Genomic DNA, 27,457 nt, shown 5'->3' with positions numbered 1-27,457 from the left:
CATCCCTTTTGAAATAATTTTTTTTCTACTTAAAAAGTCCTATATCTTTCTGCATATATATTTGCTAATTGTCTATCTTGCTCACTTAAGCTTTGCACGGCGTTAAACTTCTGCGTACATTCAAATCCTCTTGAATTTCACCTACTATATATAGATTATACAATTTCTGTAATGACATAGTTTTCTCATGAATATTCATTAGGGTTCTTCCATTTTTCTATCCCTCTTAGACTACATCATTTAGCTGCTGATCCAGGGGTGTGCACAGAAATCTCTGAAATCATAGCGTCCTATTACAAAGCTCAAAATTGGCCCTGATCAAATGATTGTACTATATTTTTATTAAACTTATTATCCAATATTCTGTTTTTAGGATAAAGATTCTTTGCTTTTTAATTTCATAATATTATAGGCAAGCTCAAATTCACTAACATGAAAATTATATATTTATGTTTTCATATAGCAATCACTAGGGGGAGCTGAATATAGATTTATGCAGTTAATGCTAATCGCAATAAAAGCTGTGCTGAGCTCCCTCTAGTGACAGCTGCAGGTAAGTCAGGTGACTTCCTCTATGATAGATACACATGGAACTGAGCAAGCATGTGTTCAGTTGGCTGGTCTGTCATGTTGCAAGGTGGTGGGGAAGCACACTCACCCTAAACCGTAACCCCATCAGGAATATGAGTGGCATGGTTGTTCCATCACAATATCACTAGAAGTAGGAGGTGTCTTCTCTGCTTGTTATAATGTATAAGGACTCTAGGGGTGGAATCTAGACCCTAGATGGTGCTAGGTGTACTAGAGCGGGCGAATATACCATCTCCTCTTTGATGTCACTGCTGATATCAGGAGGAAAAGGGAGCCTATATATAGTATTGCATTAGCAATTTTAAGAAAGTTTGAGCAGAAGACCACATGGTGTGCTGGAGAGTTTCTACTGCTGTCTGGCAGGCAGGCACATGGGAGTGTGCTCCCTGCATGAAGGTGTTGCAGAGATGCCATGAGCTGTCCATTCTTTGGTAGGGGTTTGCCAAAGACAGGGTGACAGACTAGGCCTAAAGCAAGTCCCTGGCTAGGGATGAGCAACAGCATTTACTGTGGTTTCGGTGACCAGATAGGGACCATGATTGAAAGACATCCCATGGTGCTGCTGAGGATCCTGTGGCTGAGATGACTGCATTGGTGCCTGGCTGCAGTGACACAAGAGAGTGACCTTGCGACAGGTTACGAAAGCTTGGGCTCAGAGAGATAGAGAGAAGCAGTAAGGATGCACTCACAGTTCTATTCATTTGAAGGGGGTGGCAAGCACATGGATTTCTGCAAGTCCTATTCAGGTGAATAGAACTGGATTTCTATATTTAAAAAAAGGCTGAAATAATTTTTTGTTTTCTTTCTGGCCAATAATACTAATAATAGGCTGACTGTTCTGTACCGAAAATTTTTCAGTAGTCATCTCATTATAATTACAGGCAACATTATAATGCAAGCTAACACCTATATAAATAAAATGGTTCACAACCATTATGCTTGAGAAACACTGACTCTGCTGAAACATTGCATTGGGTACAATAAAGAATCATACACAATGTGCTGCCTGGACTTTTGGTATTGTACTACAGTACATGTACATAGAACCAGTGTCTGGCTAGGTGTGCACCAATTATAATTATAGAACTAGTGCTGCTATTTATACTTTTTTCTTCATTCACAATTGGTGATGGCCATATCATATATTCTCCCCCTCCCTCCACAAATGACCTCTGCACATTCACAGAGCATGCTTAGAAAACTCTCCCATAGAAGTCAATGAGTCATGTCCAACCTACAGGTTTCTATGGTCAATGTGGTTGCTGTAAAGCATATATCTAAATGTTGTTACCAGCAGCTCAGGCAAGAAGGTTGCCACTATCATGTATAGAAAATGGGATACAAAATATAGTCAGAAAGTAAAAACAGGAAAAAAAAAAAGTGCAGTATATGGTTTTAATTAGTAAAAAAAAAAAAAAAATATATATATATATATATATATATATGTGATACATTCCCTGATAATTAAAGGGCTACTGCAGGATAACCTATTCATAGGCCCTATTAGGGCACATGGATGTCAAGGATGGGGTTCCCCATGTCAAGCCCCACTGAATATGCCAGAATGGAGAGCGACCAGCTACCTATTAAGGCATTCAATGGTTACCGTGCTTGCTTCAGTGATAACACCTGTTATATGTATCCTCAGGTTACAACCCTTTAAAGACTCCTCAAAGGGTTTTTCAAGGAATAATAAGTTTTTATCTAACGCCTGCATCCTGCCCCATAATAAGAAAATTCATACTTACCTGCTCCCCACTTCTCCAGTCCTCAGCACTGCCCCTTCTGTGTCCATGTTTCGTTCTGCAATGTTGACATCTGGCACATCATGGGCATGGTCACATGCTCTGCTGCAGCCTATAACTTGCTTCAGCAGTGACGTGGCCACCACAAGCAGCAGGTCTCTCCTGAAGCCAGATACTGCGGTGGTCGTAACATAGACACAGCAGAAGCAACGCAGAGGACCAGAGTCGTGGGGAGCAGGTAAGTATGATTTTTCTGTTTATGAGGGCACACTCCAGCCATTACATAAAAAGTAATTATTCCTGAAAAAACCCTTTAAATTGACTAGGTGTTATGATGGAACGTCTTTTGAATATAAAAACTTTGTTTACTCAATAGTATCTTTTTATTCCATTGCTATGCATCTTTCCCGTGAGCATACTGGAAACACAAAATTAGATTGTTTTTTGTTTTTGCTAAAATAAGACTGTAAAGAGACACACTAAAATGTGGACACTATAATGAATAATTTTTAGGTCTGCTTCTTGATACCCCAGACAGAAAGATGGTGGCCTAACTCCTGCACTGAAGGGAAGACTTGCAGTTGAGTACATTTTTTTTAAGGTGGCATAAAGAAGACTGGGAGTTTATTAGGGGATATACAAATTCTTGAGATGGTTGTCTGAAAAATAAACTCTCATTGACCATAAAATCTAATGCTTATAAGAATCTTAATATCAGTGTAGATAACAAATATAGAATGCATTCCAAATAGTAAAGATAAGCTATAAAACAGCATATAAAAGTTTTCTAAATGTATCATTTAAAACGCTTATCAGTTCATTAAAAGATGAACAAAATACTGTGTGAGAAATAGTAACATTAATAAAGACAAACTATTACAGAGTTCCTATTGGGCGAGTCGGACCCACTTCCAGAGCTGCTCTTCTTGTTTTTCTGTGCCAAAGAGGTTCCAAATCGGAGGGTTTCATAGACAGGATCGACTTTGTTTCCACAAGCTGTAAAACACAAAACTTTTTTTATGCTTCGTAAGATGCAAAGATGTTTTTGTGTGTTGACCTCTAACACTACATATTAAAAAGGAAAAACAATGCAGTTAGGTCTGCTGTGGAAAAGTTTTGGGGACCTGATTGTCTTGATAACATGGACTGAATGCATTATGGCATTAGATTTAATTAAACAAAATCTGTCAATGCTGCGGGAATATCAGATATTTTTTACAGTGATGAAAAGTATATTAAACTCGCTTGCAAAGGTTAAATAACTGTAGGCTCCAGGACACATAGTGGTTTTAGACACACAGCCTAGAACAATAGGGGAAGCCACAAACAGTTATACTGAAAATTGGCAACGTTTTGAGATCAGGTTTTCAGCTGATTGGCTTCTACAGGTAAAGCAGAAGAATTTAATGTGCTTGTAACACCTGTAGGTAAGGACAGAGATGGACAGTAAGCCCTAACCTAGGACCCAGCCCTCTTTACCTACCTACCTGCAATGCAAGCCCTAGGTAGCAAGACTGCAACTGATTGGCAGCCCCTATGCTACTAACGTATAGAGACAAACACCTAGAGACAAAAGACAAAAAGACATAGTCGTACGTAAATGGGTCAGAACCAGGAGGACAATGCAGTGCAAAAATGAGACTGAGAGTAGTCAAAATATGAGCCAAAGTCAGAAACAGATGAGATGCACAGTACAAATCACGAGAGACAGAGAGTGGTCAAAGGACGAGCCGAGGTCGAAAACACGAGCAATCCAAATCAGCACAGGAACAAGAACCAGGAACCTCGCTAGTGAGCCAAAACAAGACTATCACTGGCACTGGTGTATAGGCAGGAAGGCATTTAAATAGAGCACCGAGTCCCTGGATCACCACCTGATAGGTCATGACTCGGCGCTCCATTAGTCAGAACACTAGCCTGCAGGAATAGAGCAGCTGAGCAATCAGCCCACTGCTAAACTCCTCCAGCACACACCCACTGCAGGGGGAAACAGTGCACTGCATCCTGTAGCTAAGAATGCTGTCGCATCACCAGGGGGGTGTGGCTCAGCAGCACGTCTCATATGGCGTGCCGCTGAAGCTCAGACAGGTAAGTTTATGACAGTGCTTCGCCAATAAAAAGCCATATGGCTGTAAAGAGCGCTGCAAAATCTTGGCATAACCCTTAGGAAGAATGCTCAAACTAAAATGTACGGACACAATCTTCCACTACTAGCATGCCTCCTGTACTTGGTTTGGCTGCATGTAAGTGTGTGCCTTTTTACAAATTGCAATGACTTTGCTACGTGGATTTCATACATGTGGCTTGTGCAGGTAAAGCAATTAGTTAAAATACATAATCATTGCAATTTATCACAGATATGTCAGGGTGGGCATGGTTTGGCCGCATGCCTCCAGCAACACTGCAGGGTCACACACTTAAGGGCGGGTTCACATTGGCGTTATGTAATTCCGTTCTAGGTTCCATTATAACAACGTTATAATAGAATATAACAGGATTTTAGGACGGAATACAAAACGGAAGCTTTTAAGAGGCATTCCGTTTTTCTCCATTCTAATACACGTCTATGGGGACAAATAATGGTTCCGTTTGGTTCCGTTATACTGTACATGGAGGCAAGTAAGGTCGCATTTATGATTTTATGATATTTCACTAAACTGTACAAAAACCCCTTTAAACTATTTAAAAATGAAAGTCAAGAATGGATATCACATTTTAAGTCTGCACCCAGCCATACATTTCCCATAGAAAAGACATGGCCAAATGGAATGTATTGTCTATTGTGAAGAAATGGCTCACGGACAAAGTAGATGTGGCACATATACATTAGCTTGGTGTGGCAAAGCATTCCTAGTAAAACTTGTCTACAATATTCAGCTCATATTCCAAATATGGCTTCCCCTGCTATCGTCTGCCAAAATCTGTTCGTCAGGGGCAAATTATAAATAATTTGTCCCTGGTTGCTCCCAACACACAACTAGGTCCCTGACTGTGTGGGAGTCTTTAATGTACTTAAATTAGATCTGTCAGTTTGACATGCTGCCCTATGTAAGGACAGCATTTTATTATAGTTACAGGTTCATACTACTGCTTTACAGAATGACACAAAATATCTTGTGCCTTTTTGCTACAAGCTGCACTAAAAGAATACTGTACACAGATGTCGTTGTTTGAGTCTGGTTTTACTCATGAGCAAAGCACTCCCCTGCCCCACTCAACGCCGATTGACAGGTTACTATGATAAGTACATATACAGCAGCCTGTCAACCACCGTCCGGAGAGGTGGAGAGAGTTCTGTGCTCATGAATACAACTGGAATCAAGCAGTGAGGACAGCGTTTCTTTCTTTCTTGCCTCAATGCAGGTCATAACTAGGATGGAGCAAATTGAGCTTCGGATCATAGATGTGAAGTCATTTCATTCAAACAAATTGTGGCTAATGCTGTTTCTGTACAGCTTTAAAACGTATTGGCTCCATGGAGCCAAACTTTATCTCCCCCGATCTCCAACAAGACTTTGGTGAATTACTACTATATTCATATATGCACATTTAAAGACATTTTATAATAGGAATCTGAAGTACCGAAGTACCCAGTTACCAGCCAGTACCAAAACACACTTCAGATTCCTATTTTAAAATGTTTCTAAATTAGCATTAACCACAACGTTTTTCAACATATCAACTTCGGATCTATGATCAGATCTATGATCCGAAGCTAGATTCTCTCAAGCCGAGTTGTAACCTACAACAACTGAATATGACAACAAATTTGCCACAGGGTGCAGTGGCTAATAACTTTATAAGTCAGTTTTGATAAATGGCATTTGGGGAAAGTTATATAAAAGCTATATCTGTTGGGCGGGATACAATTATATTAGTGGCACAACCCCCTATAAGAACATTGCTACTCAAAATGGTCATTGTGCAAAAAATTAATCAATCAAGTATCAAACATTGTGATAAAATGTACAAGGTGGAACTAGAAAAGTACATTATGGTATAATGTAAATCGATTGCATCCAGAAGAGGGTAATTTCAGGAGCAGAGAGATGCAGAGAGACACTTGGGAGGTGTGAAGTACAAATACCCACAAACCAGACCACATGGACCTAGACCACACAAGCCTTGGAGAACCAAATAGAGAGAGTATATATATATCAGGGGTCAGTACAGAAATCTCTACCCTCATCGATTTATTCCCAGGACTGTGACTGTGACGAGGGGAAATCCATTGCGTCTGGAGGAAAGAAGGTTTCTACACAAACATAGAAGAGGATTCTTTACGGTAAGAGCAGTGAGACTATGGAACTCTCTGCCTGAGGAGGTGGTGATGGTGAGTACAATAAGAGGGGCCTGGATGTATTTCTGGAGCGTAATAATATTACAGGCTGTAGCTACTAGAGATGGGTCCAGGGAGTTATTCTGATTGCCTGATTGGAGTCGGGAAGGAATTTCTTCCTCTAAATGAGGAAAATTATCTTCTACCTCACAAGTTTTTTATTTTGCCTTCCTCTGGATCAACTTGCAGCATAACAGGCTGAACTGGATGGACAGATGTATTTTTCAGCCTTATAAACTATGTTACTATGTTACAATGTATAAGAATAAAATTAAAATGTATCACATAGCAATCTTTAAGGAATACTCACCAATAGGCATTACTTCTTTGATGCATCCAAACTGTTCATGTATAAGTAAAGGTGAGCTGTAGTAGCGTCGAAAACCTTTTGGCTAAATAAAGCCATAGCAAGCAGAAATAAAAAAGGGAGAGAAAATGAAATGTAAATGAAGGGTTATTCCAGAATGAAGCCAAAACAAGTTCAAAAAGGAGGTTTAGTATTTTCTAGTAGTATTCACTTGTAATTTAAACAAAAGCACTTGCCGGTATCTGAACCATTTCTGGTGGCCATATCATTATAGTACAATGTAATAGATGGTAATCAAATATCAATGTTGGATAATAAACTGAGCAGTATTAGAATGATTAAAGTTGCTATATAATTATAATTATGAAATTATTAAATATAATTATTAAAAGTGCCATGCAAGATTTACAAAAAGAGTGCAGTTTTTGTACAAACCGGATTCCAAAAAAGTTGGGACACTAAACAAATTGTGAATAAAAACTGAATGCAATGATGTGGAGATGGCAAATGTCAATATTTTATTTGTAATAGAACGTAGATGACAGATCAAACGTTTAATCCGAGTAAATGTATCATTTTAAAGGAAAAATACGTTGATTCCAATTTTCACGGTGTCAACAAATCCCCAAAAACTTGGGACAAGTAGCAATAAGAGGCTGGAAAAAGTAAATTTGAGCATAACGAAGAGCTGGAAGACCAATTAACACTAATTAGGTCAATTGGCAACATGATTGGGTATAAAAAGAGCTTCTCAGAGTGGCAGTGTCTCTCAGAAGCCAAGATGGGTAGAGGATCACCAATTCCCACAATGTTGCGCAGAAAGATAGTGGAGCAATATCAGAAAGGTGTTACCCAGCGAAAAATTGCAAAGACTTTGCATCTATCATCATCAACTGTGCATAACATCAGAGAATCTGGAACAATCTCTGTGCGTAAGGGTCAAGGCCGTAAAACCATACTGGATGCCCGTGATCTCCGGGCCCTTAAACGACACTGCTCCACAAACAGGAATGCTACTGTAAAGGAAATCACAGAATGGGCTCAGGAATACTTCCAGAAACCATTGCCAGTGAACACAATCCACCGTGCCATCCGCCGTTGCCAGCTGAAACTCTACAGTGCAAAGAAGAAGCCATTTCTAAGCAAGATCCACAAGCTCAGGCGTTTTCACTGGGCCAGGGATCATTTAAAATGGAGTGTGGCAAAATGGAAGACTGTTCTGTGGTCAGACGAGTCACGATTCGAAGTTCTTTTTGGAAATCTGGGACGCCATGTCATCCGGACCAAAGAGGACAAGGACAACCCAAGTTGTTATCAACGCTCAGTTCAGAAGCCTGCATCTCTGATGGTATGGGGTTGCATGAGTGCGTGTGGCATGGGCAGCTTGCATGTCTGGAAAGGCACCATCAATGCAGAAAAATATATTCAGGTTCTAGAACAACATATGCTCCTATTAAGACGTCATCTCTTTCAGGGAAGACCCTGCATTTTTCAACAAGATAATGCCAGACCACATTCTGCATCAATCACAACATCAAGGCTGCGTAGGAGAAGGATCCGGGTACTGAAATGGCCAGTCTGCAGTCCAGATCTTTCACCTATAGAGAACATTTGGCGCATCATAAAGAGGAAGTTGCAACAAAGAAGGCCCAAGACGATTGAACAGTTAGAGGCCTGTATTAGACAAGAATGGGAGAGCATTCCTATTTCTAAACTTGAGAAACTGGTCTCCTCGGTCCCCAGACGTCTGTTGAGTGTTGTAAGAAGAAGGGGAGATGCCACACAATGGTGAAAATGGCCTTGTCCCAACTTTTTGGGGATTTGTTGACACCATGAAATTCTGATTCAACATATTTTTCCCTTAAAATGGTACATTTTCTCAGTTTAAACTTTTGTTCCGTGATTTATGTTCTATTCTGAATAAAATATTAGAAGTTGGCACCTCCACATCATTGCATTCAGTTTTTATTCACGATTTGTATAGTGTCCCAACTTTTTTGGAATCCGGTTTGTATAAACAGGGACATTCTAGTGATGGGCTATGTCTGGAATTGCAGCTCAGCTTTATTCAAGTGAAAAGGTCTGAATTACAATACCAGACACTGCCAATAGAAGAGAGTGTCGCTGATTTAAATCTTATACATAGTTCCTCTTAATATGTAACATCCTCTAAACACAATATTAATTATCTCTTACATTAAACATATTGCCATGGGTTAACTAGTATTAATTATACATTTCTTTTTAATTGGGTGATTTCATAAAACATAAGCATATAGATATTTTGTCTTATAATTAGAGATGAGCGAATCGAAGCTGATAAAGTGGAATTCAATCCGAATTTCAGGAAAAATTTGATTTGCACTGAAGCCGAATTCCCTCGCGATTTGTGGTAACGAATCACATTTTTTCCTAAAATGGCTGCTGCACATGTGAGGACATGGAGCAAGGAACTCTGGGAAGGCGGGATCACTCATAATTCCATGTATGCAGCCATCAGCAGCCAGCCAGCCCTGTGATGTCACAGCCCTATAAATGGCCTCATCCATCTTGGCTTCTGCCATTTTCCAGTGTACTTAGTGCAGGTAGAGATGTCAGCAGGTGCTAGGGACAGTGCTAGAAAAAACTTCATTGTGCAAAAAAAAACTATTTACAAGTGCAGGGAAAGATTATTCAAGGTGTAGGGAAAGGATAGGGAGGAATCATTCCACAGCATTTATGTTGAACAGGGTTCAGTAGGGGAAGTCACAGCCTGGGAACAATCCTATTATACTTTGCTGCATTGACTGGGGATCCAAATTGCCATTATACAGCACTGTAAGTCCAGCAACCCGTTCTTATTAGGGTGCAAGTGCTGTTTGATGCAGGCATTAACAGGGTTTATTACAAGGAAATATTTCTATGTCTTATTTGCCCTTGCGCGGTGCAGTTATATGTTCTAAAGCATTTTTTGGCTTGTATTAGTGGGAAAAAAGGGCTTATTGGCAATTGTGTGGTAAAGTGCTAAAATTACAGCCCTTTTTGGTGTGTATTAGTGGCACAAAAAAAAATTGCCGTTCAGTGGTGAAGTTCTATTGTACTACAGCCATTTAAAGGGTGTATTAGCTGTTCTGTGGTGAATTGTGATTGTTATATTTATTTTTTTGGGGTGTATTGATAGAAAAAGGAATACATTCTCTTATCCGGTCTGTAGTGAACCAACATTGTTATACTGCCATTGTTGGGGTGTATTAATGGGAAAGATAAGTACGTGTTATTAGCCGCTCTGCTGTGAATTTACATTGTCATTCAGTGGTGAAGTTTGTTTGTGATACAGTCTTTTTGGGGAAAATTGATGGGTGATTGTAGACTGCCTTTTGCTGTACAGACCGAATTAGGTCGATTAGCCATTCAGTGCTGAAATTTTTGTGATACAGCCTTTTTTGGGAAAATTGATGGGTGATCGCAGACTGCCTTTTGCTGTACAGACCGAATTACGTCGATTAGCCATTCAGTGGTGAAATTTTTTTGTGAAACAGCCTTTTTTGTGAAAATTGGTCGGTAGCTGTAACTACGGTCAAGGACACTATATGTCCTTTACGGCCCACTAAATGTGGTTCCTGGCCAGCCACACCAGTAACTTGGCCAGGTGACGCCGCTTCTGCCTCCATGTTCTCACGCCATTGGTCCTGCGACAATGTCCACCTCTGCCTCCTCATCCTCCACCATGTACTCAGCCTTCACTGCAGTAACAATTCACAGTGCTTTTCCAGCATACCACATGTGTCAGGCTGTTCTACACCTCGTTTGCCCGGGCGAACGGAGTCATACAGGGAGGAACTGATCCGTGTCCTTCATCAAGAAATTGAATCCTGACTTTCTCTGTGACAACTCAAAATCGGCACCATGGTGACCGACAATGGGAAAAACATGGTGACGGCGCTGCATCAAGGAGGGCTGAGCCATGCGCCCCGCATGGCACACGTGTTCAGTCTGGTTGTCAAGCGGTTACTAAAGTCTTCAATCCATCTGCAAGACATCCTAAAAATGGCCAGGAAACTTTGCATGCACTTCAGCCACTCATACACTGCAAAGCACATCCTCCTTGAGCTGCAGCGGAAGAACGGCATCCCCCAACATAGGCTGATATACGCCATTTCCACCAATTGGAATTCCACCCTCCATATGTTGGCCAACTAAACAAACAGAGAAAGGCCATAAACGGTTTCTTGATGATCTAAGTGGACAGGAGTACTCCCCTGTGTAACTTCGATGTCAGCCAGTGGCAGCTCATGCGTGACACCTGCCGTTTGCTCAGGCCCTTTGAGGAGGCCACGTTATTTGTCAGTCACCAGGACTATGGGATGAACAATGTAATTCCACTGCTTCATGTCCTGGAAAAGATTCTGGTAAACCTGGCTGGTCAGGGGACTGGAGACGTGGCGCCTAGATCTGAGCCCTGTGGGGGCTGAACTGGAGAAGGAGGAGGAGGACATTGGAGCACAAGCAATGTGTAGCGAAATGGGTGGTTTTTACACACAGGTAACAGGAGAGGTGGAGCAGCCAGAGGTGCTACAGGGCGATGAGGAAGAGGAGGAAAAGGACCCAGACATACCAAGGCAGTATGCAGTGGAGATGGAGGCAGGGAGTCCCTCCGAGTCACTTGCACAAATAGCCCGATGCATGCTCACTTGCTTGCGTAGTAACAGCTGAATTGCCAACATTCAGCAGATGGATGACTTCTGGCTCTCCACCTTGTTGGACCCTCACTACCGGTCCAAAATGGGGGCCTTTTTTTACTCCCTCTGAGAGGGAGGACAAACTGAACTACTATAGAGACATCCTATGTAGTGAGTTGGCTGATGCCTATCTGCGCCATCATCCATACTCTCGCAGGTCTGACCGGGGGGGGCCCTCTGCACTCACGTTCCACTGCCATGGTTGCTGGGGAGGGTTGTACCAGCTCCATCAGCAGCAGCCTGAGTCTAGAGTCGCTGTACCCGCCTAGTAAAGAAACTACTCACCAGCAGCAGCATCTAGACCTGGAGCAGAACCTGAACCCGAAGGTGGTGGAATACTTGGACAGCACCCTGCCACCCAACATTGAAGATCCGCTGGACTACTGGGCAGCAAAAGTGGATTTGTGGTCGCAACTGGCAGAGTTTGCCCTGGAAAAGCTGTCCTGCCCGGCCAGTAGTGTGGCATCAGAGCGGGTGTTTAGTGCAGCGGGGGGCCATAGTTACCCCAAGAAGAACTCGCCTGTACACCCAAAATGTGGAGAGAATGACCTTTGTCAAGATGAATCAGGCGTTGATCAGCCAGGATTTCCACCCATCAATGCCTGATGCATCAGATTAGATCATTCATGGTGCCACACCAACACTTTGACAAAAGAGACCAGATTCTTCTGGCTAATTGCCTCAGCTACTATTCTGATGCTGCCACCCACCTGATGCCACACATCTGATGCCAAGTGTTCCTTCTTTTACCCACCATCTTCAGCTGGTACTGACATTGCCACCCACCTCCACACTATGTTACCTTGCCACTCTGTGGCCTCCTCATGCTGATGCCACCTCCACACTATGTCACCTTTCCACTCTGTGGCCTCCTGATGCTGCCGCCACCTCCACACTGTCATTGTGCCACTGTGTGGCCTCCTGATGCTGCTGCGGCCACCTCCACACTGTCATTGTGCCACTTTCTGGCCTCCTCATGCTGCTTCCTCCTCACCACTATGTCATAGGGCCACTCTGTGGACTTCTCATTCTTTCCCAACCTCCCCACTTCATGACTAGGCCACTATTTTGCCTTTCTGCCTGGCTGACATCATTTATTTGACCCTTCTTCTGATCTGTTAGAAGGCAGGAAAAATTAGACGCACAACGGATCCTGTCTATATAGCAGCTGTGATATTGGCTTGTGATTTGGTAGCCAAAAGCAGGAGTGGGTACAAAACACAGAAGACATGCAAATATTCCATTCACGTGTCATCTGTTTTGGATCCACTCCTGTTTTTTTTTTGGCATTAGCAATACTGATAGATCACTAACCAAATGATGACCATGTGAAGGCGGATGCTCAACAGACAGGATCCGTTTTTTGGGGGTTATTGTTCTGACTGATCAGAAGAAGGGCAAAATAATCAGTGATGTCGACACAAAACCTACTGCTGACACCCTCTCCACTCTGTCGGGGGGCTCTACTTGTATAAGCGTTTAATAGAACAGGTTTGTTGACATCTATGTGGAATCAGCTGACAACGGTAAAAAAGGAGTGCGCTTCTTCTTTGCGCTAACATCGACCTGTAAGGCTGAGTTCATACTTGGTCAGTTTTGGCCCCGTGACTGCCCAAATAAGTAAAGTGTGCAGTGATTCTAAGAGTGACGCCTGTCATCTGCATGTCATACTGACTCACAGCATTATTTTACTACCACAGCAGACTCCCTATGCGTGTTACTGCAAGGCACAGTGTTCTACACCGCTTTAATGCGATTCGCCGCAAATAAATTTGGATTGAACCAAATTTTTTCAGAAAATTCGGTGACCTCGCTAAATCAAATTTTTTTTAAATTTGCTCATCTCTCCTTATAATCTGTAAAGCATTTTGCATCTCGTGCTTATAAACGTCTCCCTTTTAATCTAATTAGTCCCCCAGCCGAGCTGAGATTTATAGCCTGGGTACCTTGTTTCCAGGAAAAATAAGGATAATTTAAGATATTTGATGTTTCTAATAGATAAAATCCAAATCAGGATACAATTGTTGACTTACCAGTTTTCCCATGCAGCTCTGTGAACCAATTGTTTCTGTACACTTGTGGTGAATGCTCATTTTGCAGGCTTTGCATCGCAGGCCGTGTTTTGTATTAGTTCCTGTCAACGAACATAGATTTTAATTAAATTGGATCAATAGTTTCCATGAATCTGACAAGCGAACTGTCGGAAAAGCTGATACACTCAATATGGTTTCTTTTTAAAGCAGATATATGCAATTTCATACTATTTTTGACAAAAGTCTTTTTAAAGGGACACTACCACCAATTTTTTTAAATCACATATTAACTGCCCCAATGTGACTATTCTGTGCTTTTTATTTATTTTATTTTACAAAAAACAGGTGCATGGTTTCATGGATACAATTTTTTGAAGTTTTCAAACCAGCACCTAAATCTGAATACTTTTGTTATTGCACGTAATCAATAAATGTGCACCCCCAGTGAGTTATTTAATAAAATATATCTGTATAGCGCCATCTGCTGTTTGTTCTTTTTCTTTTTTCTTTGTCCGGCTCACTGAGAAGGCCGCACATGCTCAGTTTCATCCTTTAAATGCCTCCTGAGCTGTGATAATGAGAGACCTCCATCAGAGCAATGAATATGGATATCTCTGGATTCGGCCTCATGCACACGACCGTTGTTTGGGTCTGCATCCGAGCCGCCGTTTTGGCTGCTCGGATGCGGACCCATTCATTTCAATGGGGCCGCAAAAGATGCGGACAGCACTCCGTGTGCTGTCCGCATCCGTAGCTCCGTTCCGCGGCCCCGCTAAAAAAATATAACATGTCCTATTCTTGTCCACGCTTTGCGGACAAGAATAGGCATTTATATTGCCGGCGCCCGTTCCGTTCCACAAATTGCTGAAGGCAACACGGGAGCCTTCTGTTTTTTTGTGGATCCGCGGTTTGCGGACCGCAAAAAACGGCACTGTCGTGTGCATGAGGCTTTCATGTGAGGTACAGGGCTGGTTGCAGTTTTGTTAGAAAGAGACTGTCATGTACTATATGATGTCTGATGTTCATTTTTTACATTAATCATGGGATAACCACTTTAACTTCCTCTTTTGTTAGGACTTTTAGCAGCAACTTTACTTGACTTTCTCAGCAAGACGATTCACTGTGACCAGAGAGGGAAGAAGGATAAGTTACTCAATTAGAGCATCACACATTACACTCATAAGTAAAGTGCTCTTCTATGGGCAACAATAGAGCTGTCATACTATTACCCAAATTCTACAATCTACCATTATACTAGCAAATAACATGTTACCTTCATAACAACAGTACATTGAATCAAGGAATACCTATCTATATAGGAGTTGTATCTCTCTGTGCTAACTGCAACTGAAGGATAATGTACTAAGTTTAAAAAAATGCCTCTTTCTGACTGAAGTGTCCCTTTAAATATTTTTCTACATTAGTTATAAAGTATAGTACAGCTATCCTATGGATATAGATGACCAGAATTCTTTCTGCATGTACAGTTCAGTTTGGTATCAGTACTTTTCTAGATTTCTGTTTACAGCCCTTTAGTAGGAACCTTCTTTTTTTAATTGTATTTCCAGAGGATAAAAATCAGGTCATGACCATGTAAAATATACAGAGTTGATCTGTCCATTATAAGGTAGAGCTCTGATACTAATACTGTGACTGCAAACAGAAAATTGCACAAGGTCATCAGTAAAAAAAATCTTGGAGAACCTTTTAATGGTTAGTGTTATGTGGGTCAACTAAAATGTGGTTACAGTCCCTCAATAAAAGCACAATCATAGTAAGAGGCTAGAGGTGTAACAAAATTACTGCTTCTTTAAGTGGCAATGCAGCACCCCAGTAGGATTACTGCAAAAGGTTAATTATTGCCAAACAGTTAATGCAATGTTATTAAGTTAGATGTTGTGATTTATTTTGTTTATGCATTCAATAGCAATGCATAAGGCAACCCAATAATTAAAAAAGTGGCAGACTGTTTAGTTTACCAGGGTGATGGACCTGGTCTGCTTCCCTGGCTAGTTAGTAGAGTGTGTGAGTATAGCAGAGCAAAGGAGAAGAACTACATGTGCAAGCTTCTGAGAACTAGGCCCATGTTCAGAGAACCTTTGTCTGAGACTTCAGCTGCCAAGGAGGCAACTCTATATTACCACAGGACCCCTGATAGAAAGAGATTAGTCTTCTTTAGAAGGTCCAGAATAATCCAGACCTTGCAGGCTTCAGAAGCAAATTATTTGCTTGTTCTTGGTAGAAAGGCTTTGCTGCTGGGAAAAGGATTATTGCTTCTGGCATCTTCCACACTTGAGATGGACTGGCTATCCATATCTAAAGTTTCTTTACCCTTTAGCCCAAGAACTGCAGAAGAAGTTAATAAAGACAGTATAGCATGACTGTCGGAATCTTAGGAAGCTACCAAAGTGTATGTGCAGTATGCTCCTGTTAGGCCAGTGTAGATCATGGGAGTGGTAGTAGCTCAGATTAGATGTTGTGTCATGGTGTACCCCCTCATGCTGTTGCTCCCTGGGGTTCAGTGCAGTGAAAGTGTAGTTTAAAGAATCAGACCAAAAGAAAATGTATAACAGTCTTTCTTTACTTTACATAGTGCAAAATATAACTGTTGGCACATCCAGAAGTATGAAGCACAAAGTACAATTTCTGGCACCAGCTGAGGATCTATGGATGGTAATAGGTTGGCACTAGCAAGAACTTGTGGATATAGGTGTCCACTGTAATACAGGCTTGATTTTAGTCGGGCCTAGGAAGGGTTTAGGTAGATTGTGGTGTCTGAGCTGTAGTTCCTCACCTTGAAGCAGTGTCTGTGTGCTGATCACTCTGCTGTCTTGTCACACTGATGCTTTCTTGAAGCTGAATTTGCTGATCTGGAGTGTTGGTCTCACAGGAGAAGAATATCTGGTTTCTGAGTTTCCTGGAGTGTTGGTCTCACAGGAGAATAAGATACGATTCCTGGGAGTAGGAGCATGTGTTTCCTCACTCCCCCACTATCAGAACAGGAACTCTCTCTTTCTCCTCACCATAGCTAGACTGAAACTCCCCCTCCTGGCAGGAAGCAGGACCAGCCCACTCCTACCAAAAGGAAAGGGAGGTTAACTTTGTTCCTACCAACCATTGCCAACATTACCTCTTCTTGCTGGTACACATTGCCAAATCAAAAAAATTACAAAACATTACAATAAAATAATTGCAGATATCCCCCTGGTTATGGAGTCAGGCTAAGGGTGTACTATAAGTACCATCATTGATATGGGCTCCACACTTCTATAAGGGGAAAATTGCACTTCAATATACTTTGGAACTGTGCTTTTGCTGCTATATGTACTACTACTACTCCTACATAAACTCAGTAAAGAGATAATTTATTGCAACCTGCGGCCTGGTTATTGACTCCACCAACCACTTTATCAAAGGGTTAGCCCTCCATTCATTGTGCATGGCCTGGGCAGCTTCAAAGTGAGGACTGCCACCAGGAACTGTGAATACTACTATTGCTCTCAAGGACACAACCACCAGTTCCATCCTTTCTGCTCTGCTCCTGGCTGTGGCTAAAGCTTGCTTTCTCTCTTGGCTTGCAGTGCACCCTATTTTCCTGGGCATTGACACTCTAGCTAGAGTGTTCTCTAGGTAGTAGCAGTGAAGATGTCTAGGCAGCAGTGGACGCTTCAATATCCTCTCCATATGGTGCAGTCTTGCACAGTGTAGACAGTTTCTAACAGGCACTCCCAGATTGTGGTATATGTATTCTCACAACTGCCTTGCACACTCTGCACTGCCTCTCCTTGGTCACAGTATGGCCTTCCTTGTGAAAAAAGTGAAAGAGAGCCGAAAAAGCCCAACTACTGTAAGTGTGCCAGTCCACAAGATGAAATAAGATCAGATCAAAATAGGTTATAGCAAAGGTAATTCCAACCCATGGCTGCATCGGCTTCTCTGACAGACTGTTGGGAGTCCATAAGTCAGTCCAAATATGCAGGGAAAGAGAGAGAGGGAACACAGGTCCCAAAAAAGAGTGTTAGTCATACACTTACCCTGGACGAAGTCCAAAAGAGGTGTTATGAGTAACTACCGGGCGCCACAGGGAAAAAAAAAAAGACAATAGGACTAATCGTTTTATAGACAAGTGGTGAGAGGCTGCCGAAGGTGGATGAATATGCGTCAATGACAGAAGCATATAATAATGAAGAAAGTGAAAGAGAGCCGAAAAAAGCCCAATCACCGTAAGGGCGCCAGTCCACAAGATGAAATAAGATCAGATCAAAATAGAGACCCGTAGGAATGGAAAATTGTTTAGCAGTTTTGAGATATAGCAGATAATATGATTAGCAAGAGAGAACCATAAATAGGGATCTAGGTCAATATATGTCGACCTGAAAATCAGTGCATACCCATGTACAAAAGCATTCAAAAACGGCTAAAAGCATCAATATAAGAAGATAACGTATGTGCATAGGTAACTCACTTCACAAGGGGAGATAGTCTATGGGATCAAGCTCAAGACACCCATAGGCTAACCTTCCCTGCGATAGGAAACCTATAGGTAAAATTAATTGATACATTTTTTTTATATAAAAAGGGGACATATGTAAAAAAAAAATAGCGTCGGCAGTAGAAAATAGTAGTAAAAATAGTAAAAACTGTCTTATATAGAACAGGTCTTTTTGTTCATGTCTTTTATGTTCTGTGTATACTGTTATGCTCCTGAGGACGCGGGTATTCTTGTAAACCCCCGAAACGCGTTGAGCCTCGATTTAAATAAAGGGAATAATCCAGAAGTACTGTCTGTGGTGACTGCGGTCATTCCTGTGATTCTACAAGCGATCCTGGCAGGGAAGGTTAGCCTATGGGTGTCTTGAGTTTCATCCCATAGACTATCTCCCCTTGTGAAGTGAGTTACCTATGCACATACGTTATCTTCTTATATTGATGCTTTTAGCCATTTTTTTATGCTTTTATACATGGGTATCAGTGGCGTAACTACCAGGGAAGCGGCTGCTTCGGGGCCCGGCACCCGACAGCATGTGTGACAGTTTATTTTCAAGTTAGTTAAATATGATCAATTCTTGTTATTCAGGGCCCCTTCACAGCAGCAGCGGCGGACCAGGCCCCCTCGCTAATGTGATCTTAAAGGGATTCTGTCACCTGCTTTTACCATTTTAAGCTGGCACCATCGCTATGTTAACTAAAGTACCTTATTTCCAGCAGTCTTCTTTTTACTTATTTTCGTTTTGTAATTTTGATATAAAAGCGATTTTTATGTTATGCTAATTAGGATCCAAGGTGCCCAGAGGGGCGCTTTTTTCACTCTCTGGAGCCCAGTGACGCCCCCCTGCAGTGCCCAAGAACGCCTCCTGATCATCAAATAACCTCCCACAGCCCCAGCAAACGGTTCCGCCCCCTCCCCATGTCATAGTCTACCTTATAGAAATGCCCCGTCCTTCTTCCTGTCTGCGGCCAGAAAACTCACGCAGGCGCAGTACTGCCAGCGGCCTGCGCCTGGGCGATCATCAACCTCCTGAGGGCAACAGCCTCAAAAGTCTCACTGGGCATGCGCCGAGCCCAGTGATGTGACCTGAGCGCTGTTGCCCTCAGGACGTTGATGATCGTGCAGGCCGCAGGCGGTACTGCACCTGCGCGAGTTTTCTGGCCGCAGACAGGAAGAAGGACGGGGCATTTCTATAAGGTAGACTATGACGTGGTGAGGGGGCGGAACCGTTTGCCGGGGCTGTGGGAGGTTATTTGATGATCAGGAGGCGTTCTTGGGCACTGCAGGGGGGCGTCACTGGGCTCCGGAGAGTGAAAAAAACGCCCCTCTGGGCACCTTGGACCCTAATTAGCATATCATAAAAATCGCTTTTATATCAAAACTACAAAACGAAAATAAGTAAAAAGAAGACTGCTGGAAATAACGTACTTTAGTCAACATAGCGATGGTGCCAGCTTAAAATGGTAAAAGCAGGTGACAGAATCCCTTTAATCTTACTGTCTCCTGGAGTCTCCTGAGGCAGAGGCCTTTACCCACACAGCCATAAGGGCTGCATTGAAACTGAGTGAAAAAATATGAGACTTCTACTGTTGTAGCTGGCTAAGAGTACATCTATACACATGACAGCTGCCCCAACACATGAGAGCTGGGTGTTCTGGGGCAGCTGTCATATATAGAGATATAGCAGAGCTGAGTGTGCTGGTGCAGATGTCATGTGTATAGATGTAGCAGAGCTGGGTGTGCTGGGGCAGCTATCATATATAGAGATATAGCAGAGCTGAGTGTGCTGGGAAAGCTGTCATATAGAGATATAGCAGTGCTGGGTGTGTTGGGGCAGCTGTCATGTGTATAGATGTACACTTAGCCAGCTATAACAGTAGAAGTCTCATATTTTTTCAGTCATTGGCAAGGTTGCTCTTATGGTTGTGTGGTTAAGTGCTTTGCCTCTGATACAGAAGTTCGTGGGTTCGAATCCCAGCAGAAACTTTTCTGAAATACAAGCACTGACTCCATATATGGACATACAGGGCGGGACACAGGAAGAGGACATGGAGGTAAGTAGAAGTGTTTATTTTTTTTTTTATGGGGGGAGCGGGAGGCACTTGATACTGGCACATGGGGGGAGGGGGGTTGGCACCTGATACTGGCACATGGGGGGGAGGGGGGTTGGCACCTGATACTGGCACATGGGGGGGAGGGGGGTTGGCACCTGATACTGGCACATGGGGGGGAGAAAGGCACCTGATACTGGCACATGGGGGGGAGAGGGGTTGGCACCTGATACTGGCACATGGGGGGGAGAGAGGCACTTGATACTGGCACTTTTTTTGGGGCGGGGGGAGATGGCACTATGATACTGGGACATGGGGGGAGGAGAGAGGCACTTGATACTGGCACGTGGGGGGGTTTGGCACTTGATACTGGCACATGGGTGGGTTTGGCACTATGATACTGGCACATGGTGGTGGGGAGAGGCACTTGATACTGGCACATGGAGGGGTTTGGCACTATGATACTGGCACATGGGGGGTGGGAAGGAGAGAGGCACATTGGGGGGGAGATGGCACTATGATACTGGGACATGTGGGGGGAGGAGAGAGGCACTTGATACTGGCACATGATGGGGGGGCATCTATGGGGACACTTACTGGCACATTATTGGGGGGCATTATGGGGGACACTAGGCTGGCAACCTATCAGAGGCCGGACACTGAGGGGCATCTACTGGGGCACTATATATGGGGCATTTTATACTGGTACATTATAGGGGGCACTAGCAGGAATGGGGGAGAGGAGCACTATGGGGGAATTTACTGGGGGCACTATATTGGGGTATTTTATACTGGCACATTATGGGGACATTAGCTCAACTGGAGGCATTACAAGGGAGTATTTTTTGCATTGTCACATTATAAGGAGAATTATTTCTACTGGGGAGGCATTATGGTGGGCTTTTTTACTCCCCCATGGTATGACCCCCCCTAGTAGCAGCATCAGCCTCTCCCTGCTCTGCTATCCCTCTGCCCTTTCTCCAAATCCTTATTATGTAATCTTTCTCATTAGGATAAAGCACAACATCAGCTCCGCCGAGCCCCCCGGCCAAAGTGTTGAAGTGGTGTCCGAGATCCCCAAGGGCCAAGCCAAGTAACTGTAAGTTTTCATATGAAATATGTTTATGTTATACACATATAGCCTACACTGTGCCACACAATATACAGTATACAGCTAGGAGCGGCCTGAGGAAGCGCGATCCTACGCGCGAAACGGCCGTCGCCGCCAGCAACATTGTGTCCGCCCCTGGATCCGCTATGTTACAACTTCTAAGGAAGCTCTAATAAAGACATCGTCTACATCCTGGTGAGTGCCGCAACTTTGTTACTCTTTTCTCCTACATTGCATACCGCTACACTGTGCCAAAGGAGTGGGGTCTACACAGGAGGGATGTGCGAAGGGATGTGCGAAGCGCGCTGGGAGGGCCCTTACAAATATTTGCTGTGGGGCCCAGTCACTTCTAGTTACGCCCCTGATGGGTATGCATTGATTTTCAGGTCGACATATATTGACCTAGATCCCTATTTATGGTTCTCTCTTGCTTATAATCGTATTATCTGCTATATCTCAAAACTGCTAAACAATTTTCCATTCCTACGGGTTTCTATTTTGATCTGATCTTATTTCATCTTGTGGACTGGCGCCCTTACGGCGGTTGGGCTTTTTTCGGCTCTAACACCTCTTTTGGACTTCGTCCAGGGGAAGTGTGTGACTAATAGAGATGGCCTTGTGGTTCGCCCGGCAGTCGTTTCGCGGCGAACTTTGCTCCTTAGCTATTTGCCAAACATGCGAACATATGGACACATCCATCAGGTGGTAAAGGACAGCCAATTGAGACGTTTCAGCACATGGACATACCCCCTACCTTATAAATAAACCTGATCTGGCCGCCATTTTACATTCAATCTTTTGCCAGTGTAGGGAGAGGTTGCTGTGTGAAACAGGGACAGACTGTTAGGGACACCAAACACTAGCTAATAGGGCCACAAAAGTCTTTTTAAGGACTGGTATAGGTGTGCTATCGATAGGTGTGATATACTGAGGGGTTTAATATACTTATAATATACAGTTGCAAGAAAAAGTATGTAAACCCTTTGGAATGATATGGATTTCTGCACAAATTGGTCATAAAATGTGATCTGATCTTCATCTAAGTCACAACAATAGACATTCACAGTCTGCTTAAACTAATAACACACAAAGAATTAAATGTTACCATGTTTTTATTGAACACACCATGTAAACATTCACAGTGCAGGTGGAAAAAGTATATGAACCCCTAGACTAATGACATCTCCAAGAGCGAATTGGAGTGAGGTGTCAGCCAACTGGAGTCCAATCAATGAGATGAGATTGGAGGTGTTGGTTATAGCTGCCCTGCCCTATAAAAAGCACACACCAGTTCTGGGTTTGCTTTTCACAAGAAGCATTGCCTGATGTGAATGATGCATCTCACAAAAGAGCTCTCAGAAGACCTACGATTAGAAATTGTTGACTTGCATAAAGCTGGAAAGAGTTATAAAGGCATCTCCAAAAGCCTTGCTGTTCATCAGTCCACGGTAAGACAAATTGTCTATAAATGGAGAAAGTTCAGCACTGCTGCTACTCTCCCTAGGAGTGGTCGTCCTGTAAAGATGTCTGCAAGAGCACAGCGCAGACTGCTCAATGAAGTGAAGAAGAATCCTAGAGTTAGGGATCGACCGATTATCGGTTTGGCCGATATTATCGGCCGATATTATCGGCCGATATTGAGGATTTTGAACGTTATCGGTATCGGCATCTATTTTGCCGATATACCGATAACGTATGGGGAACACAGAACGCGCTGCTCTCAGCGCTCTCAGTGTTCCCTCCGCAGCACAGGGGAGAAGGAAGCAGTGTCTCCCTCCCCCTGTGCTGCTGCCGCTGCCGCCAATGACAGGAGGGAACATAAGAGGAGGGGAGGGGCTGAGGCCACCACTCCACCAATGAAGAGGAGTCTTTCATTAATTCATATACAGGAGGCGGGAGCTGGCTGCAGAATCACATAGCCGGCTCCCGACCTCTATGAACGGTAGCTGCGGTCCGCGGTAGTTAACTCCTCAGGTGCCGCGGATCGCAGCTACCGGTCATAGAGGTCGGGAGCCGGCTATGTGATTCTGCAGCCAGCTCCCGCCTCCTCTATATGAATGAATGAGAGACTTATCTTCATTGGTGGCGCAGTGCGCCCCCCCCCCCAAGCCCCCCAGTATTAATCATTGGTGGCGCAGTGCGCCCCCCACCCCTATCCCAATCCCAATAGTAAAAACATTGGTGGCGCAGTGCGCCCCCCCCAACCAGTATTACTCATTGGTGGCAGTGGCCACAGGATCCCCTCTCCCCTGCTCCTCCGATCGGAGCCCCAGCTGTGTAATGCTGGGGCTCCGATCGGTTACCATGGCAGCCAGGACGCTATTGAAGCCCTGGCTGCCATGGTAAGCTCCATGCTGCTGTGTGCACAGAGCACAGAGCAGCAGGGACAGTGTGAGCTCCTATTCACCCTGATAGAGATCTATCAGGGGGAATAGGACAAGGGTTCTAGTCCCTAAGGGGGCTAAAAGTTAGTAAAAAAAAAAAAACACAAAAATATTAAGTATAAATGAAAAAGATTAAAAAATAAATAAATAAATACACATTAACAATAAACATATTAATTTTCAGCAGATGTGTAGGAAAAATTTTTTTCTCAAAAATGAAAATTCCCAGAATATCGGTATAAATTATCGGCTATCGGCCTGAAAGTTCACAAATTATCGGTATCGGTATCGGCCCTAAAAAATCAATATCGGTCGATCCCTACCTAGAGTGTCAGCTAAAGACTTACAAAAGTCTCTGGCATATGCTAACATCCCTGTTAGCGAATCTACGATACATAAAACACTAAATAAAAGTGGATTTCATGGGAGGATACCACAGAGGAAGCGACTGCTGTCCAAAAAAAAACATTGTTGCACGTTTACAGTTTGCACAACAGTACTGGCAAAATATTCTGTGGACAGATGAAACCAAAGTTGAGTTGTTTGGAAGAAACACACAACACTATGTGTGGAAAAAAAGAGGCACAGCACACCAACATCAAAACCTCATCCCAACTGTGGGGGCATCATGGTTTGGGGCTGCTTTGCTGCGTCAGGGCCTGGACGTATTGCTATAATTGACGGAAAAATGAATTCCCAAGTTTATCAAGACATTTTGCAGGAGAACTTAAGGCCATCTGTCCACCAGCTGAAGCTCAACAGAAGATGGGTGTTGCAACAGGACAACGACCCAAAGCAAAAAGTAAATCAACAACAGAATGGCTTAAACAGAAGAAAATACGCCTTCTGGAGTGGCCCAGTCAGAGTCCTGACCTCAACCTGATTGAGATGCTGTGGCATGACCTCAAGAAAGCGATTCACTCCAGACATCCCAAGAATATTGCTGAACTGAAACAGTTCTGTAAAGAGGAATGGTCAAGAATTACTCCTGACCGTTGTGCTTGTCTGATCTGGAACTACAGGAAACGTTTGGTTGAAGTTATTGCTGCCAAAGGAGGTTCAACCAGTTATTAAATCCAAGGGTTCACATACTTTTTCCACCTGCACTGTGAATGTTTACATGGTGTGTTCAATAAAAACATGGTAACATTTAATTCTTTGTGTGTTATTGGTTTAAGCAGACTGTGATTGCCTATTGTTGTGACTTAGATGAAGATAAGATCACATTTTATGACCAATTTGTGCAGAAATCCATATCCTTCCAAAGGGTTCACATACTTTTTCTTGCAACTGTACTTTCTAATAGAGGTGGGATGGCAAATCCGCTGAATCCACAAATCCCTAAGTTCCGGAGGAGGCAGGCTGGGAGGGCGGGCGGCGTGTCACTCACTACGTCATGCACCTGCGCCGCCCACTTTATGAATGAAGTAGGCGGCGCGGGCGCGTGACGTAGTGAGTGACGTGTCGCCCGCCCGTCCTCCCGGCGTGCCTCCTCCCTGCTACGGAACTTAATGTTCTAAGTAAATAGATGGATTACACATGATTATTATATCTTAACAATGCCTACAGGTTAGAAAAGATTATACAACAGTGAGCGGGGCCGGTGCAATAGAATACAGGGACTGCACCGGTCCCCACTGTCAATCCTAATCCAGATGCTGGCCCCCAGCCCCTGTATTGGGGGTCATTCACACTGCAGGGACACTGTTATGGGGGGATCTGTGGATGGCACATTGCATAAGATGCTATTTATGTGTCATCCACAAATCCACCCCCATCACAGTACCATCCAGAGATCCCCATAACAGTGCCATCCAGAGATCCCCCATAACAGTGCCATCCAGAGATCCCCCATAACAGTGCCATTCAGAGATCCCCATAACAGTGCCATCCACAGATCCCCCAATAACAGTGCCATCCACAGATCCCCCATAACAGTGCCATCCACAGATCCCCCATAACAGTATCATCCACAGATCCCCATAACAGTGCCATCCACAGATCCCCCATAACAGTGCCATCCATAGATCCTCCATAACAGTGCCATCCATAGATCCCCCATAACAGTGCCATCCACAGATCCCCCCACAACAGTGCCATCCACAGATCCCCCTCAGTAGCAGTGCCATCCACAGATCCCCCCCATAAGTGTTTTGATCACTTTGTTTCTTACACCGTTCACACAATTCTTATGTACAGGATTCGTAGGATTCGAGATTCGTCCCACCTCTACTTTCGAACATAGAAAGTATATTATAGTGCATTTGTATTGTGCAGCAGTTGTGTGCGGTTCTGCTGCGATACCGCAGGTATATAGAGGGACAAGCGTTATTAGAACAAATAATTTCTACTGGTGTAATATATCAGTTGCCCCCCAAAAAAACTGATTGAAGCAGGGGTGTTATATACCAATTATATACTTTCTATATAGTGCATTTGGGTAGTGCAGCATTGGTTTGCGCTTTTGCTGCGTTACCTCAGCTACAGATAGTGACAAACGACATTGGAACAATGTACTCCCGTGGCCTAAAATAAAATTATCCTAGGCTCCAACAGGACACATTTCAGAGAATTTCCCCTATATTTTCGGTTGGAATTTTTGTCATTGATCCCCCTCTAGTATGTCACTGTCCATGTTGTGGGACTATTTGTATACTTCTACTAAGTGTTTGGTGGCTGCAAATATAAGCTGAAGGTTTTTCAGGTTCGCCTGCCATTAAAGTGAATGGGGCCCGCCATGATTTTGCAGTTCGCGAACATTTGATTGCGTTCGTGAACCGTCCTGAACGATGTTCGTCCATCATTGGTGATCAACACTCTTTTTTGGGACCTGTGTTCCCTCTCTCTCTTTCCCTTCCTTGTGAAACAGTCTCTCACACTGATGTCTGACCAAGTCTGATGACTGATTATGAGGCTCTGCCACCACTACTATTTATGCCATCTGAAGACAATTTAGCTTGTGTGATGATGCCCCCATGCTAACCTCTGACTCAACCCAGCCTCTGCCACATTACCTGGCAGTTTGCCCTTTTACTTTTAACAATTTACAAATTACAATGCAATATAAATCACATACAGTGCATTTCGTACTGGAACACTAGTAGTTTATCAGTATTCACTGTGGACTTTGTTTAAGTTGCCCCAGCACACTGTACAAAGTATGAAGTATCTTCACTAATTGTCATAATGCTTTTATATGCTACATGTGCTGCACCCCGCCATAGACATAATATACACAGCGTGTTTTACCTATAATAGTTTTGCATGATGTCAGGTGACATTGCTGGCATCTCACAGCACCAAAAGGCAGATTTCAATAGCACATCAAACATGGTGGATCATAAATGGGTGCAAGTTACATGGCACACGTAAGTGTGGGAAAATATAATAGCATGCATAAACACACTGTAAACATTTACAATGTTCTCAGCAATTGACACTGTTCATAGGTCAACTGTAACCCATAGAAATAAAATACTGTAAAGAATGTGTTTTCTTTGTAAACAGTAAAGCTGTTTTCAGTGCTCTTACAGGTCAGTTTCTACTATGTGTAGCATCACATCAGCATCTTTTATATCTCTCTGTTTGCTCTCAGACCCCCCCCCATTAAGTTCTGTCCTTGAGCTAAGGGACCAGGAAAACAGTTACACAGTAGGTGAACTTATACAATGATTGGCTGCTGAATTATG

At 43.3% G+C, this 27,457-nt stretch overlaps 1 protein-coding gene across 1 annotated transcript in view; it reads right to left on the bottom strand.

The window, feature by feature from the left end:
* The window catches only part of STAC (SH3 and cysteine rich domain), a 564,997-nt gene that overhangs the window by 212,979 nt on the left and 324,561 nt on the right, over positions 1–27,457 (bottom strand). Inside the window, exons 3-5 of the mRNA XM_040433343.1 lie at positions 13,734–13,834; positions 6,986–7,067; positions 3,217–3,332 (exon numbers count right to left, since the gene is read on the bottom strand). Of these exons, the coding sequence (XP_040289277.1) occupies positions 3,217–3,332; positions 6,986–7,067; positions 13,734–13,834 (299 nt within the window). The remainder of the gene's footprint in view (positions 1–3,216; positions 3,333–6,985; positions 7,068–13,733; positions 13,835–27,457) is intronic.

This window comes from Bufo bufo, chromosome 5 (genome assembly GCF_905171765.1).
Source record: "Bufo bufo chromosome 5, aBufBuf1.1, whole genome shotgun sequence".
Classification (NCBI taxonomy): Eukaryota; Metazoa; Chordata; class Amphibia; order Anura; family Bufonidae; genus Bufo; species Bufo bufo.
This window is presented reverse-complemented; position numbering and strand designations above follow the sequence as displayed.